This window comes from Brachyhypopomus gauderio, chromosome 1 (genome assembly GCF_052324685.1).
Source record: "Brachyhypopomus gauderio isolate BG-103 chromosome 1, BGAUD_0.2, whole genome shotgun sequence".
NCBI lineage: Eukaryota > Metazoa > Chordata > Actinopteri > Gymnotiformes > Hypopomidae > Brachyhypopomus > Brachyhypopomus gauderio.
In genome coordinates, this window is record NC_135211.1 from 43,427,475 (window position 1) to 43,443,439 (window position 15,965).

General features: G+C 37.5%; 1 protein-coding gene across 12 annotated transcripts in view; it reads left to right on the forward strand.

Moving 5' to 3' along the window:
* The first annotated feature begins 161 nt into the window (after positions 1 to 161).
* Positions 162 to 15,965, forward strand: part of LOC143521674 (uncharacterized) — a 74,311-nt gene continuing 58,507 nt past the window's right edge. For 3 of the 12 annotated variants that reach the window (XR_013132814.1, XM_077014863.1, XM_077014903.1), the window contains exons 1-13: positions 163 to 273; positions 542 to 631; positions 7,789 to 7,899; positions 8,574 to 8,681; positions 9,439 to 9,546; positions 10,309 to 10,416; positions 11,175 to 11,282; positions 12,047 to 12,154; positions 14,499 to 14,594; positions 14,721 to 15,348; positions 15,482 to 15,592; positions 15,715 to 15,772; positions 15,860 to 15,949. Coding sequence is in view for 11 of the 12 variants with exons in the window: in XM_077014863.1 (XP_076870978.1) it covers positions 260 to 273; positions 542 to 631; positions 7,789 to 7,899; positions 8,574 to 8,681; positions 9,439 to 9,546; positions 10,309 to 10,416; positions 11,175 to 11,282; positions 12,047 to 12,154; positions 14,499 to 14,594; positions 14,721 to 15,348; positions 15,482 to 15,592; positions 15,715 to 15,772; positions 15,860 to 15,949 (1,738 nt within the window). In the remaining variant the exon portion in view is untranslated. Of the gene's footprint in view, positions 284 to 541; positions 632 to 7,788; positions 7,900 to 8,573; positions 8,682 to 9,438; positions 9,547 to 10,308; positions 10,417 to 11,174; positions 11,283 to 12,046; positions 12,155 to 14,498; positions 14,595 to 14,720; positions 15,349 to 15,481; positions 15,593 to 15,714; positions 15,773 to 15,859; positions 15,950 to 15,965 lie in introns of all 12 variants that reach the window. The other 9 variants (XM_077014921.1, XM_077014912.1, XM_077014874.1 and 6 more) reach the window with 8 other exon arrangements.

Sequence of the window (15,965 nt, forward strand, 5' to 3'; positions counted from 1 at the left end):
CAACTTACAGATCAAACTGTTATGGCCTGATGGAGTCCAGGAAAACGCAGCAGTGTGTGGAGTTTTCATTTAGAAAATAACTGCAGGGCATCCGTACATAATTCAACACTTCTCCCGATGCAGTATCATCGTGATGCTGGCAGCTGGGTACCCGGCGGTGTAGTGGCGGGTGTCACCCGCGGTGGAGGCGGATGCTGATTGTAGTCAAGCGGTGCCACTCGCTCGTAGAGCTTTAAATTACGTTGATGGCGTGGATAACATGAGCATACACTGGTAAACATATGTAATAATTGCTTTTTTACTTTCGGTGCTTCCGCTCCCTGTCTACAGCTGTAGCCTAAACCTGTTATAATCTAACTTCGACATATTATCGTCAAACAATTTTCTGCTAAAGAACTCATAATTTAGGAACTTTTTAAAAACATTGTTAACAGGATTCGTTACACGTTTAAATGTAGCACAGTTACTCTATTGTAGTGTGATATAAAGGAACAACTCCGCTTCTTATCAGTCCACACAAACAAACCGCGCTTGTGTAAAGGTTGGTGTGCAGAGTTCAGACCCAACACGGAAGAGGAGAAACTAAAGTGAAACTAAGCAGTCCAACGGATACTTCGACGCCCTTTGGCGGGTGAGTGAAGGAAACGTTAAAAATTTTCTTCTTGAAATGAATATTTTGTATTTGGAAACTTTTATCAGTTGTAACAGTTTAACTACAGTAACAATAAGAGTCGTTATAGCAAACTGAAGCAGTGAAAGTCAGACAGCTGAACTAACGATGAGGTGTTGAAGTCGCCATGATAACCAGATAATTATAGCCAACTGCGTCATACCTTGAGATCAAATATATAATCTTGCTAGCTGTTTTGCTATATTGCTTGTTTATTATGTCTGTTTATTTTCATTGTTTTGTATAAATCTAATGTTCTTCTCAGGGACATTTCCAGCTTGACTTGGTTAAAGGAGGCTGGCAGTAAAGCTAGTTAGCTAACTAGTTGACCTAGATGACTTGTAACTTAAGGGCGCATAGCTTATGACTCATTTTAATAACGAGGAGACCACGGGAAACGTGTTTTACACTCTGTTCCGATATCTTGATTAAAACATCGGCATATCTCGACAGACTAATATTTAATATTAAACAATACATAATCGTATTATTTTACATCATATTTTCTCCATTTAATGAATATGAAAAATTATCACAATGTTGGGGCGGCATGGTGTTGTGGTTACCGCTGTCGCCTCACAGCAAGGATCGGTTGTTCGAAATGTTACGCCATTTGCACTTCGCAAAATCTTCGCTATCTACACTGAAATGCTCACTTACGCGCATACATGCGGTATTACGGTAGTGCATTTGTGAAATGACGCAGGGAGAACTCTTAAGTGCAGTGGCTGGAGTGCTATGAATTACGGGAGCGTATTGCTGCCAATAATGTTTTAAAACAATTCTTCAGCATGTCGTTATTACGAGATCTTGTGTAGTTAAAACGACATAACTACACCGCGGTAAAGTTGATTTCACGTTCCATTATTCGGAATTCTTTCTTCTTTAAGACAGTATCAGCAAAAGTGCCAAAATATGCAAATTCCTATTTCTGGCAACCAAAACAAACACCTACAACTTTGTTTACTTCAGGAATAGACTTATTTTAAATAATTGACAACATGTTATTTTGAATGTACTAAAGTCACAGACACTGTCAAAGGCACCGTCTACAAATGACCTTACAAGGATGCAAGTGGCTGTCCCAGAGTCCACAGAGCACTGTAATCTGTAGTCTAAATCAGGGTTTCTTAACCTTTTTGACCTCGGGGCCCAATTTGTTGAACATAAAATGGCACAAGGCCCAGTCAGATATTACCAATGTATGGATCAAAATGATAATTATTCTAAATTTTGGTTAAATTTCTTTTGTATTTGCATTATAACTAAATTAACTACACTTACAGTTTAAAAGTAATTTGAACAAATACAACGGTCAGTCAACAGACCACTCAGGCTTATCAACACAAAAATAGCTTCTTTTTTTATTTATTTTTTTTACATAATAACAAAAATAGACAATTCAATAAATAAAATTGCGGTCATACAATAAATAAATTCAAAATGTTCAATGTAAATGTTTTAAATTAAATAAACTACATATATAATTTTAATAAAATGCAAATGAAAATATAGCTCCTCCGTTCATAAAACCATATTTAATTTCATACAACTTTGGCCTTTTTAACTCCTTGTATCATTCATTCATTTGATATTCAACTGAAAATTAAAATTGGAAAATCAAAAAAACAATTCATTATTTTGTTTTCGTTTTGAATATAAAAATAAAAAAAACAAACCAGGCCTGTATTTTTCTGTTTTTTATTTGATGATCCAAACAAAAATAGCTAAATTAAAAAACGGATTCGGAGCCGAACTTGATTTTGATTTTTTAACTTGACCCATTTGTGTGCCCCAGAAGTTACGAATGATACACAGATTTTTTTAGTCTTCATTTTTGCCTTCTGCTTTTCGTTTAAAATAGGTTTCCATTTTCGATTAGTACCAAAGGTTTATCTTTTATCTTCTATGTATTAAAACCATTGTTAAAACAGCTGAGTGACGCACTACCGCTACAAGTGGTGAGAAAGTGTATTGCACCTGATTCAAAATCAATGCTGTCCCGCGGCCCTCTGCGGCCTAAAGTTAAAAACTGTTGTTTTTTTGATGCCTTCAATGTGGCACTCACAGCCCACAATTGGGCCGTGGCTCATGGGTTAAGAATCTCTGGTCTAAATAACTTAAATAGTTTAGGATGCACTTAATGTAATACAACTTCAGGGTTGCCAACTTTTGATGTTCGCTTGGAGTGAGATTTTAACCTGGAGGAGGTGGCGAGTGTAAATTGTTGAGGGGGGGGGGGGGGCGGTGGCGAACGTAAGTTGTTGAGGGGGGGTGTAGGGCTGCAACTATCGAATATTTTTAAAATCGAGTATTCTGTCGATTTTTTCATCGATTAATCGAGTAATTGGATAAAATCACACTTTTGTGTTTTTAACACAATAATATTGATAGTGTGTAATGCAACATGAAAGTTCTCTTAAAATGAGCAAGCAATTGGCTGTTATTCCGCTTGGAGAAGCGCAGTTCACGTGCGGATGCTTTCAGTTTAGGTGCTGAAGCATTGAGGAAGTACTGTTATGGTAGGCCCAGTGCTTAATTTGTAAATCAAACGATGCCGGAACGCAAACAGCGACATGAGACAAGGGGTCACTGAGGCCAACAATGTCACCGGATCGCACACAAAACGCAACGCTTAGGCGCACAAATGTCAAAATAACAAGCCAATCCGTTTATATAAATTACTTTTAAATGATTTACGTGTGTTTTATAAGTGTTTTAAGTGCAGAAGTGCATTTTAAGCCTAAATTCCAGCACTTTTCAAACCTGAAACACAATGCAACATTAAAATTCATCAGGTAAATGTTCATTCCTTTTTTTGTGGGGTGTTTCTTTATACTACCACATATCGTTACGGACAACACTGCACAGAATTGTGACACGTCAAGTATGAACGCTTCCGCCGTTCGCAGAGTTGCACGCTACGATCACTCGCGAAAGTATAACTAGCTTTTAGCTTTATGGAGACGCAGAAAGGCATCGCTAAAAGGGAGAGCTCTTATGTGATTTAGGAAGCCTGAATGTGGATCTTGTGTTTAAAAAATGTCTTTTATAGAATTATTTGTTCAATAACTATTTGTTCCGCCAGGATCCGGCTCAAATTATGCCCTGGGTAGGCCAGATACGTTTTACAGTAAATACACTGCACTACGTTGTCCACCTTGCGCAGCGAAAAATGGTCTCGCACTTTTGACATTTTTGCCCTTTTACGGACACCGCTATCTTCGTTTTCCGCCATTTCCATCAAAACAAATCACGCTGCCTTAAACCTGTGCGTCAGTTATAACAGTCAGTGTAAAACAATGATACCGGAGCTGCGTAGTAGTACAAAGCGGGATTTTAAACATTTAAAATAGATGGTGACATAAATTAAACGAAGCCTCGAGGCAAAGAATTTGCCTCGAGTATTTTTTGTAATCGAATTACTCGAGTTACTCGAAGAATCGTTTCACCTCTAGGGGGGTTGTTACGTAACGTAGCGAACGTAAAATGGACACAAATTAAGTATTATATCGCGATCGATCGATCGCAGGTGGTTGGCGCCAGAGCGAACTAGTAACTCATTGAATCATATATGTGGATCAAAGGTAAATAAACTGGATTTTTTTTTCCGGCGTGAGATATCGGAAGTGTGGCGTGAGAGCATGTGAAAACGGTCAAATGCCTGTGTCTCACGCTCAATGCGTGAGAGTTGGCAACCCTGCAACTTGTTTTATGCTCTCATGATGGACCTCTTAAAAGCTATTGAAATTTTTAGAAAAAACTGACCACTACAAATTGGTGCAAGGTATAAATACCCATTTATGAGTGCAAGGTATAAATACACATTTATAAGTTGCTATACATCATGAACTTTATGTAATACAACTTGTTTTGTGGTCTTGTGGTGTGCAGTGCTCTGTGGATTCCGCGACTGCCACTGTTTGTAGACTGCGCCTTTGACGTTGTCACGGTGAATGGTGAAGGGATTATAAAAAAGTCTTAGTTGTGCTTAATGGGTACATTCTTAAGAACACCCCCATTCCAATTAAGCTCACAAGAATATTTTACATTTAAAATGATTGTTCATGTAAATAATTTCAATTATTTTTTATTTTAAACTGAATTTAGAAATGGGAAGTCTGTAAAAATAAGATATTGCTAATTATTTTGCCTTAATTTACACCAAAAACTGACAATGACGGTAAATGCCCTTATTAAGCTCACCCAAATCTAAAATTTGACATATTCAAAACAAAAGTAATTGTTAAGCAGATGTTAAGTTAATATGAAATATTAATCTCTCATGTAACAATGTTCATTTTAATGTTAGTTTTATAATTTATAATATAAAGTTATAATTAAAGTTTAAAAGTCAAAAGTCTGAGGTGTGCTTAATGGGTATAGCTCACAAGAATATTTTACATTTAAAATTATTTCAATAATTTCAATTATTTTTATTTTAAAATTGAATTTAGACATGGAAAGTGTAAAAATAAGATATTGCTAATTATTTTACCTTAATTTACACAGAAAACTGACGAGGGTTTTTTTTTAGACCATCAATGAACTATTTACATAGGCAGTCTATGTAAGTGAGCTTAAGCTCACTAAGGGGCAGTCATGGCCTGGCGGTTAGGGAACTGGTCTTGTAACCAGAGGGTTGTGGGTTCGATCCACAGACCTGAGGCCATGACCGAGGTGCCCCTGAGCAAAGCCCTTAACCCTCAATTGCTCACTTGTATAAAAATGAGATAAAAATGTAAGTTGCTCTGGATAAGGGCGTCTGCCAAATGCCGTAAATGTAAGCTCATGTAAAAATGATATAGAATCTTAAAAAAATCCTGCAATCTACAAACATTATTTCTCATCCATTTGGAAATAGATGATGTTCTAAATATAGTAAAATACAAGAAATTATCATGTGTGATTTATATATATTGGTGTATTCAGAAATCTCATATGACTAGAATGCTAACTATGAATTGTGGCATTGGCTAAAACGCTGTCTTTTGAATTAACTGTAACTTTCTCTTGCATCCAAGTTCCAACTTTTGCTAGGTTTTGTTAAAATTATTAATCTCTTAAATTTGTAAAAAATGGTGATACTTATCAAATTAAAAGTTGCTATATATTAAGATTTTCTAAATCTGAGGGGTCTCTCTAGATCAAAGTTTTCATGTGGCTTTCAAAATGGCCACCGGGAAGAGGGAACATTGACAGGATGTTTTCAGAATATGCAGCAGTATGATTGGCTTTAAAATGCATGGATTTTTAAAAAAACTACTACATGTATTGATTAAGTTATCAAGCCGGACAATAACTTGTTTCTTTATTAGCATAATTTGTGTTCAAAGTAGCAAGTGTGTTTAATGGGTAAGTGAGCTTAATAGGGGCATTGAGGTTAAAATAACCCTTGATGTGTAGGCTATTCCATGTAAAGCAAATATCTCTACATTCAACAAGGGTTATTTTAACCATATAACCCTTTTATATTAATAAAGGGTTTAATTTTAAATATCTGTAGCGTATTTATGTGCGTGGGGAAGGGAGGGAGTCAGAATTCAGTACAACTGGACTCAATTAGTAAAGCTCTTTAAATATAGCTAGATAGATAACCAGCTGTTTAGACAAAAACTAAGGTTTAAAAGCTTTTTCAGGCTTAATTACCTATCTAGCTACATTTAAGAGCTTTAATAATTCAGTCCTGTTCTGCGTAATGAGATACATAACACAACTCATGTTTCGAGTTAGAAACCTAGAGTGTTATTCCCTTCGTCTTACCAGGTTGTTTATTCTCTTTTGTGGAATCGTTTTGAGACATATTACATCATTTATCTTACCGGTGATAAAATCGATTATTACGTTATATCATGGGTAAGCTAAATGTTCTTTAAATGTACCTATCTAGCTATGGCGCACATTGCCCAAACATGTAATTGAGGAAAAATTTATCGTGAAAAAAATCTGTATCGTTTTGTCACCCAGCACTAGTTCGTTGTCACTTATATAACTTCTTTGAACTTGCATTCATTAGGGTGCAACTTTTACTTTCACTCACCACTTAAATAAGAAAAATGAATAAGGGAATTAAAACAATCACTTTTTTATCTCCTGTACTTTGTACATTTTTCAACTTCTTCCAGTATTTGGGTGAGTTGTCCTTGGAAAAATCCCATTTGTGGTGCAGTTTGCAATGCTTTTGTACTGATGCATCATGAAACATTAATTGTGTGCGCATTTATAGGATTAATATGCAATGTATACTAATTGAAAGAGTAAAGTTATTAATTTATTTCTCAATTATTTTCCTAATTATATTTTTATGGTATAATAATGAAAAAATTCATGTAAATCGGTGGTACGGTTTCTAGCTGAGCTTTTCCAGCATAGATGCAGAGTCAACAAAGAACTAATTAAAACTAGTGTGTCTTGACGACCCTAGATTGAAAACTAATGAGAGATGTGCCTGAAGACCCTAGAAAGAAAACTAGTGAGAAATGTCTGAAGACCATAGAAAGAAAACTAGTGAGAGATGTGTCTGAAGACCCTAGAAAGAAAACTAGTGAGAGATGTTTCTGGAGACACCAAAACAACTGCCAAGACACTAGTGAACAAATTAGCCAAGTCAGTGATACAAGTTTTATCATTGTATTTGTTTCATTGTAAAGGTGTGTCAAGAAAATATTTTCCTTTGGAGTCATCTTTCAGACATAGACCACAACCATCAGGGTTCATAATTTGGATTATAAATTTGTACAGCCTTCAGAGTTTCGTAGCTGGCACCAGGAGAACAGATTCACAACACACAGGTGTCAGGAAAGAGTTCCAGAGTTTAATCATAATACATGTAGTTAAATACAGAATGAAGAAGATGTGTCTTAACAAAACTGGATAAGAATAATAAAACATATGTATGATTGGAGTTCTCCTTATCAGGAGAGGAGGTACAGTAGATTGGATCTAGGGGGAGTCGAAAAGTACAGGGAGAGAGAGAGAAAGAGGTTCTAACTGAGGAGCAGACGCACAGATAAGGGAGTGAACTGAATGTCAGAGTGTTCTGTCTGAGGGTCACATGCAGTAAATCACAAATTCCCTTACAAGGTGTATTTGAAAACATTTTGTTTCTGTACACACAGGAAGAAGATAGAAACACCATCATCAGCTCCAACATGCATGACTGCAAGATCTGATCAATCAATGGACCTACCTGTTCAATCAATGGACCTACCCATTATGTTCAGGAATGGGTGTGTTTCATTTATCAGTGACATTACATGTTAAGTAAATATAAAAAAAAGAATGTCTAAATGATGATTTGGGCACCACGGTGGCTTGGTGGTTAGCCCGTTTGCCTCTCAGCACTGAAGTCTTGGGTTCAAGTCCCTATCTGAGTAGAGTTTCCATGTTCTCCCTGTGTCTGCGTGGGTTTCCTCCCACAGTCCAAAAACATGGAGGTTAGGTAAATTGGCAGTCCCTGACAAATTCTCCCTGAGTGTGTCTGTGTCTCTATGTTCAATAAAAGCAGTTGTCTGAGTGTGTGTGCTTGTATGCCCAGTGGTGGATGGTGCTCTGTCACTAGGGTCTGTCCTCTCTCCCCTTCCTGCACCCCATTCAGTTCCCCAGGGGGTTGTGGATCCTGGTAGATAGTACACTGTGTGCAATTGGCTGCCGCTTCTCACTGGTGTGTGTGTATGATTGGTTGTCTGAGATTTGTACCTGTGTTAAAATTGTAAAAGCGCCTTGGGTATGCTGAAAGGTGCTATATAAATTGAACATTCATTAATTCATTAAAGTTCTATGGTCTGAACCATTTAGGTTTTTTGCCTTCATAACAGTTTCGTTTAGTGATTTTGAACATGGGAAAGTTTGTTGATTATCCCTGAATTGAGAGTAAAATCTAAACATGTTCTGTGAATGTCAGTGTGACCCAAGACAGACTGAGTTCACCGGCTCCATCATGCACCTCTATGAAAAGTGATCATTCAGCGGATCGACCAATTACGTTTAATAGAGAGACAGCTGTGATGAGGTAAGGATTTATGTCTGATCACTGATTTTACATTAACTTGAAATATATATCATGTATTATTCATGTTGTCATATATTATCCATGGTTTTCTTGACCCTTTCATGGGTACTGTGGCTTTGTTTTTGAAAAGTGCTCAGGATGTATACAGACCTATCACATTCAGGGAATCTCACCTTCCATGATTTAGGTTACTGTGTGATCATTGTTTTTTAGATTTGCATTTTTGGGGTCTTTTTTATTGTGTCTTTGTTCAGATGGTAAACACAGTTGACTTTAATGTTAAGATGTTTCTGCAGACCTTAATCTGTTTGATTGTGATCTAGTTCAGACTTAGAACCAAACTAGGAGCAGAGTTCCTGTAGCATTAAGCAGGGATGAGACAGTTTTGTCGCTACGCAGATTTCTAGTTTTCTATGGTGTTGAGCTGAATTGCTACTATTTGTGAAAATCCAGCTCTGATTGTGTGCATGTGTGTTACATAGTCTGAGTCTGGCAAGGCTCCTCTCTCCTTTTGCATCTAGACCCAAATTAGGTCTTAATCCCAGCACTTCTTCTTGAGTCTTCTTTGAGCCAGATCTTGTGCTCTCTCTGATGCTGATAAGCTCCGCCTACTTTTAAAAAATTATATTGGTTATGGTCTGAATTGTTTAGGTTTGTTGCCTTCATAACAGTTTTGTTTAGTGATTTTGCACATATAAAGTTTTGGTGATTATCCCTGAATTGAGAGTAAAACCTAAACATGTTCTGTGAATGTCAGTGTGACCAAAGACAGACTGAGTTCACCGGCTCCATCATGCACCTCTATGAAAAGTGATCATTCAGCGGATCGACCAATTACGTTTAATAGAGAGACAGCTGTGAGGAGGTAAGGATTTATGTCTGATCACTGATTTTACATTAACTTGAAATATATATCATGTATTATTCATGTTGTCATATATTATCCATGGTTTTCTTTACCCTTTCATGGGTAATGTGGCTTTGTCTGTTTTTGAAAAGTGCTCAGGATGTATACAGACCTATCACATTCAAGGAATCTCACCTTCCATGATTTAGGTTACTGTGTGATCATTGTTTTGTAGATTTGCATTTTTGGGGTATTTTTTTTTTATTGTGTCTTTGTTCAGATGGTAAACACAGTTGACTTTAATGTTAAGATGTTTCTGCAGACCTTAATCTGTGTGATTGTGATCTAGTTCAGACTTAGAACCAAACTAGGAGCAGAGTTCCTGTAGCATTAAGCAGGGATGAGACAGTTTTGTCGCTACGCAGATTTCTAGTTTTCTATGGTGTTGAGCTGAATTGCTACTATTTGTGAAAATCAAGCTCTGCTTGTGTGCATGTGTGTTACATAGTCTGAGTCTGGCAAGGCTCCTCTCTCTTACATCTAGACCCAAATTAGGTCTTAATCCTAGCAGTTCTTCTTGGTTCTTCGTTGAGCCAGATCTTGTGCTCTCTCAAACATTGATAAGCTCCGCCTACTTTTTTTAAATGATAGTGGTTATGGTCTGAACCATTTAGGTTTGTTGCCTTCATAACAGTTTTGTTGAGTAATTTTGAACATGGGAAAGTTTGTTGATTATCCCTGAATTGAGAGTAAAATCTAAACATGTTCTGTGAATGTCAGTGTGACCCAAGATAGACTGAGTTCACCGGCTCCATCATGCACCTCTATGAAAAGTGATCATTCAGCGGATCGACCAATTACGTTTAATAGAGAGACAGCTGTGAGGAGGTAAGGATTTATGTCTGATCACTGATTTTACATTAACTTGAAATATATATCATGTATTATTCATGTTGTCATATATTATCCATGGTTTTCTTTACCCTGTCATGGGTACTGTGGCTTTGTTTTTGAAAAGTGCTCAGGATGTATACAGACCTATCACATTCAGGGAATCTCACCTTCCATGATTTAGGTTACTGTGTGATCATTGTTTTGTAGATTTGCATTTTTGGGGTTTTTTTTTATTGTGTCTTTGTTCAGATGGTAAACACAGTTGACTTTAATGTTAAGATGTTTCTGCAGACCTTAATCTGTTTGATTGTGATCTAGTTCAGACTTAGAACCAAACTAGGAGCAGAGTTCCTGTAGCATTAAGCAGGGATGAGACAGTTTTGTCGCTACGCAGATTTCTAGTTTTCTATGGTGTCGAGCTGAATTGCTACTATTTGTAAAAATCCAGCTCTGATTGTGTGCATGTGTGTTACATAGTCTGAGTCTGGCAAGGCTCCTCTCTCCTTTTGCATCTAGACCCAAATTAGGTCTTAATCCCAGCACTTCTTCTTGAGTCTTCTTTGAGCCAGATCTTGTGCTATCTCTGATGCTGATAAGCTCCGCCTACTTTTAAAAAATTATATTGGTTATGGTCTGAATTGTTTAGGTTTGTTGCCTTCATAACAGTTTTGTTTAGTGATTTTGCACATATAAAGTTTTGGTGATTATCCCTGAATTGAGAGTAAAACCTAAACATGTTCTGTGAATGTCAGTGTGACCAAAGACAGACTGAGTTCACCGGCTCCATCATGCACCTCTATGAAAAGTGATCATTCAGCGGATCGACCAATTACGTTTAATAGAGAGACAGCTGTGAGGAGGTAAGGATTTATGTCTGATCACTGATTTTACATTAACTTGAAATATATATCATGTATTATTCATGTTGTCATATATTATCCATGGTTTTCTTTACCCTTTCATGGGTAATGTGGCTTTGTCTGTTTTTGAAAAGTGCTCAGGATGTATACAGACCTATCACATTCAAGGAATCTCACCTTCCATGATTTAGGTTACTGTGTGATCATTGTTTTGTAGATTTGCATTTTTGGGGTATTTTTTTTAATTGTGTCTTTGTTCAGATGGTAAACACAGTTGACTTTAATGTTAAGATGTTTCTGCAGACCTTAATCTGTGTGATTGTGATCTAGTTCAGACTTAGAACCAAACTAGGAGCAGAGTTCCTGTAGCATTAAGCAGGGATGAGACAGTTTTGTCGCTACGCAGATTTCTAGTTTTCTATGGTGTTGAGCTGAATTGCTACTATTTGTGAAAATCAAGCTCTGCTTGTGTGCATGTGTGTTACATAGTCTGAGTCTGGCAAGGCTCCTCTCTCCTCTTGCATCTAGACCCAAATTAGGTCTTAATCCTAGCAGTTCTTCTTGGTTCTTCGTTGAGCCAGATCTTGTGCTCTCTCAAACATTGATAAGCTCCGCCTACATTTTTTAAATGATAGTGGTTATGGTCTGAACCATTTAGGTTTGTTGCCTTCATAACAGTTTTGTTGAGTAATTTTGAACATGGGAAAGTTTGTTGATTATCCCTGAATTGAGAGTAAAATCTAAACATGTTCTGTGAATGTCAGTGTGACCAAAGATAGACTGAGTTCACCGGCTCCATCATGCACCTCTATGAAAAGTGATCATTCAGCGGATCGACCAATTACGTTTAATAGAGAGACAGCTGTGAGGAGGTAAGGATTTATGTCTGATCACTGATTTTACATTAACTTGAAATATATATCATGTATTATTCATGTTGTCATATATTATCCATGGTTTTCTTTACCCTGTCATGGGTAATGTGGCTTTGTCTGTTTTTGAAAAGTGCTCAGGATGTATACAGACCTATCACATTCAGGGAATCTCACCTTCCATGATTTAGGTTACTGTGTGATCATTGTTTTGTAGATTTGCATTTTTGGGGTCTTTTTTATTGTGTCTTTGTTCAGATGGTAAACACAGTTGACCTTAATGTTAAGATGTTTCTGCAGATCTTAATCTGTGTCTAAGGATGTCCCGATCCAGCTTTTTGAACTTCCGATCCGATACCGATATTTATTTGCACTTCCGATCCGATACCGTTATCGGCCGATACCGATACCTGCCTATCCGAGCATGTATTAAAGTTTGAGTTATTTAGCCAACTTACTTTGTTGTCAAACTCATGTTGAAAAGTGTTTTACTCTTGATAACAAGTAGCCAGCTGAATTAGGTATGTTTGAATAATACACAATGGTTGCTAAGGAGAAACTGACCTGTTTATTTAGAAATTAATAAACTCAAAATAGACAAAATAATAAATAACAAACAGAAATGGCATAAGCAAACCAAGGCTTAAAAAGCCATAAGTGCAAATAATATTGTATTAAAAAAGCAAAACACACAAACTGAGTAGAAAATAGTCTATTACAAACAGCATCAGTACTCTTGAGTGCTGTAATCATCAGTGCTCTTGAACAAGTGAACAAAGCTTAAGAAAAAAATCAGTGCAAAGATTGTAAACTCCCTTAGCAAAAAGTTTATTCAAGTGTACTATGAGTATACTTTTTTTTTAAACTAGAAATGTTCTAATTTAGTCCGAAAAAGTATTAAATTGGTATACTTTCTAGTCCACTTAAAGTATATGGTCTATATATATATATATATACTGTATATACTTGCTATACTTATACTGAAGTATACCTAATAAAGTGAACTTTAAGTATACTACCTTTTTGCTAAGGGCTATCTAAAAGCAAAATGCCTTCTACTCCCCATTCTCCTCCACACTTTGCTGCTCCATCTCCATCTACACACTCCCTTCAATTCCAACTGTTTGCCCTGCCTGCAGTCCGAGCATGATGGGGAGATTCTTTTTAACAAAGACGAGCATTTCAATATGGAATTGAAGTCTTCGGTTTTATTTAGAAACTCTTCATATTGTTTATGGTGGTATTTCGCTAAATGCTTGATTAGATTGGTTGTATAAAAAGTTCTATATTGTGGCATATGTCACACTCTATCTCTTCGTCTTTGTCGTCCTTTAAGGTAAAATAATCCCACACAACTGACATTTTTACCGATAACTTCAAATTTACACGGCGGTCTTAATGGTTAGCAGATGCCACTGAGCTAAATTGGGGAGACGCTACGCTCATGTGCTGAAGGTGTGCTGGAAAATGCGGACCGGATTTTACTCTAACTGGTGAAAACACAGCAAAAACTGGAATGGATTATCCAAATGGGTGGAAAACCTGGATCGGACTGAAAAAAAAAACTGGATCGGGAGTCTGGATCGGCATTTTCTCGTGCCTGCCGATCCGATACCGATATGCATTTTTTGCAAATATCGGCAGCCGATCCGTTCCAAATATCGGATCGGGACAAGCCTATCTGTGTCATTGTGATCTAGTTCAGACTTAGAACCAAACTAGGAGCAGAGTTCCTGTAGCATTAAGCAGGGATGAGACAGTTTTATTGCTATGCAGATTTCTAGTTTTCTATGGTGTTGAGCTGAATTGCTACTATTTGTGAAAATCAAGCTCTGCTTGTGTGCATGTGTGTTACATAGTCTGAGTCTGGCAAGGCTCATTTCTCCTCTTGCATCTAGACCCAAATTAGGTCTTAATCCTGATAAGCTCCGCCTACTTAAATTTTTATTTTTTTTTTTAACTGTTTAGGTTTGTTGCCTTCATAACAGGTTTTTTTGAGTGATTTTGCACATGGGAAACTTTGTTGATTATCCCTGAATTGAGAGTAATTGTGTGTGTGTGTGTGTGTGTGTGTGTGTGTGTGTGTGTGTGTGTGTGTGTGTGCGTGCGTGCGTTTGTGTGTGACAGAGAGAGAGGAAGAGATGGGTGATGTTCAAGCGTGTCCAAAAAACTCTTAGCAAAAAAGTAAAAAGTGGCTCTTGTTCTCTGACTGGTTGGCTACCCCTGTTATTGGGAATAAAATGTACAATTGCAATAATAATACCTTTAGGGCTCCTAATTTCCATTACTATGTGTAATCTTAATTCTACGTGTTATTGTATTACAATGTTACATTTACTTCTAGGCTGAAACGTGAAACGTCACCTTCTCCCTGCCAGTCTGAAGCATTTATGGCTGCACCCAATACACTCAGAGATGAAACGTACTCTCCTGACATCAAGTACCAACATGGATTTTACTCCATTTACACCGTTTCAAGAATTAAAATTTGTGCAGAGTTATTATCATATTCATATTAAACACAGTGAGTCATAGTGACTGATTATTATGTTTTCATTAACCACAGTGAGTTGTCAGCCAGTCTGCTGACGGAGGATCACTTCAGGTGTTCGGTGTGTACAGACGTGCTGAAGGAGCCAGTCTCCATCCCCTGTGGACACAGTTACTGCAAGACCTGCATCCAGACCTACTGGAACAACCCAACCCAGGCAGGAAGCTACTCCTGCCCTCAGTGTAGGAAGATATTTCACACTCGTCCTGCACTAAACACAAACTCAGCGCTGGCTAAAGTGGTGGAGAAGCTACAGCAGGCTGGGTTCAGTCCTGTTCTTCCTGCTCACTGCTACGCTGGACCTGGAGACGTGGTCTGTGATTTCTGCACTGGGAGGAAACTCAGAGCAGTGAAGTCCTGTCTGACCTGCACTGCGTCTTACTGTGAAACCCACGTGAGGCAGCACTACACAGTAACAGCCCTGCAGAGACACAGACTGGTGGAGGTGACTGGAGACCTGGAGAAGACACACAGACTGGTGGAGGTGACTGGAGACCTGGAGAAGACACTCTGCAAGCTGCACCACAGAGTCCTGGAGGTCTTCTGCAGAACTGACCAGACCTTCATATGTTTTATGTGTATGATGGAGGAACACAAGGAACACGATACAGTGGTGAGCAAAAATGAACCTTCTACTGTAGAGGTGAGTTATATAATATGGACACTCAAAAGCAGCCTAAACCTACATTACACAGACATTACCATTAGAAACAAAATATATTTTGCATTTAAAATAATCTAGAATAATCTCAAATAAATCACTTTTCATGTGGCAGATCAACACATCAGTAAAAGAACATCAATTTAATCTATTAGAAGAGAACAAGATGGAGACGGAGATGAAACATCTCCTAAAGGAAATCGAAGAGATGAGAACAACAGTTGAGGTAAGTTCACTCTGCCTAATCAGAACTGATAACTGTGTTTAACTGGAGACTTTATCCATATCAGTACAGTCCCAGTGTTTTAAATGCATGTATGTTCTGCTTTGTCCTCTACAAACCTGCAGAGAGCTGATACAGAACTGACTTACCTGGCAAAGTTAGTCTACAGAGGACTTGAACAAGGTGTGTTATAATACTCCCATTTCAGTGATTTTCTGCACAGTAATTATGTACTGTAGCACAATTAACCTGTTTAATACGCCACACCAGAGTCTTCAGGATTTGTAGAAGTATCTGCACTTGGACGTAATTTGGATCTTGGGATGTTATATGACCGCCACACTGATTCTATCAGTTCAGGTACAAAACATGTATT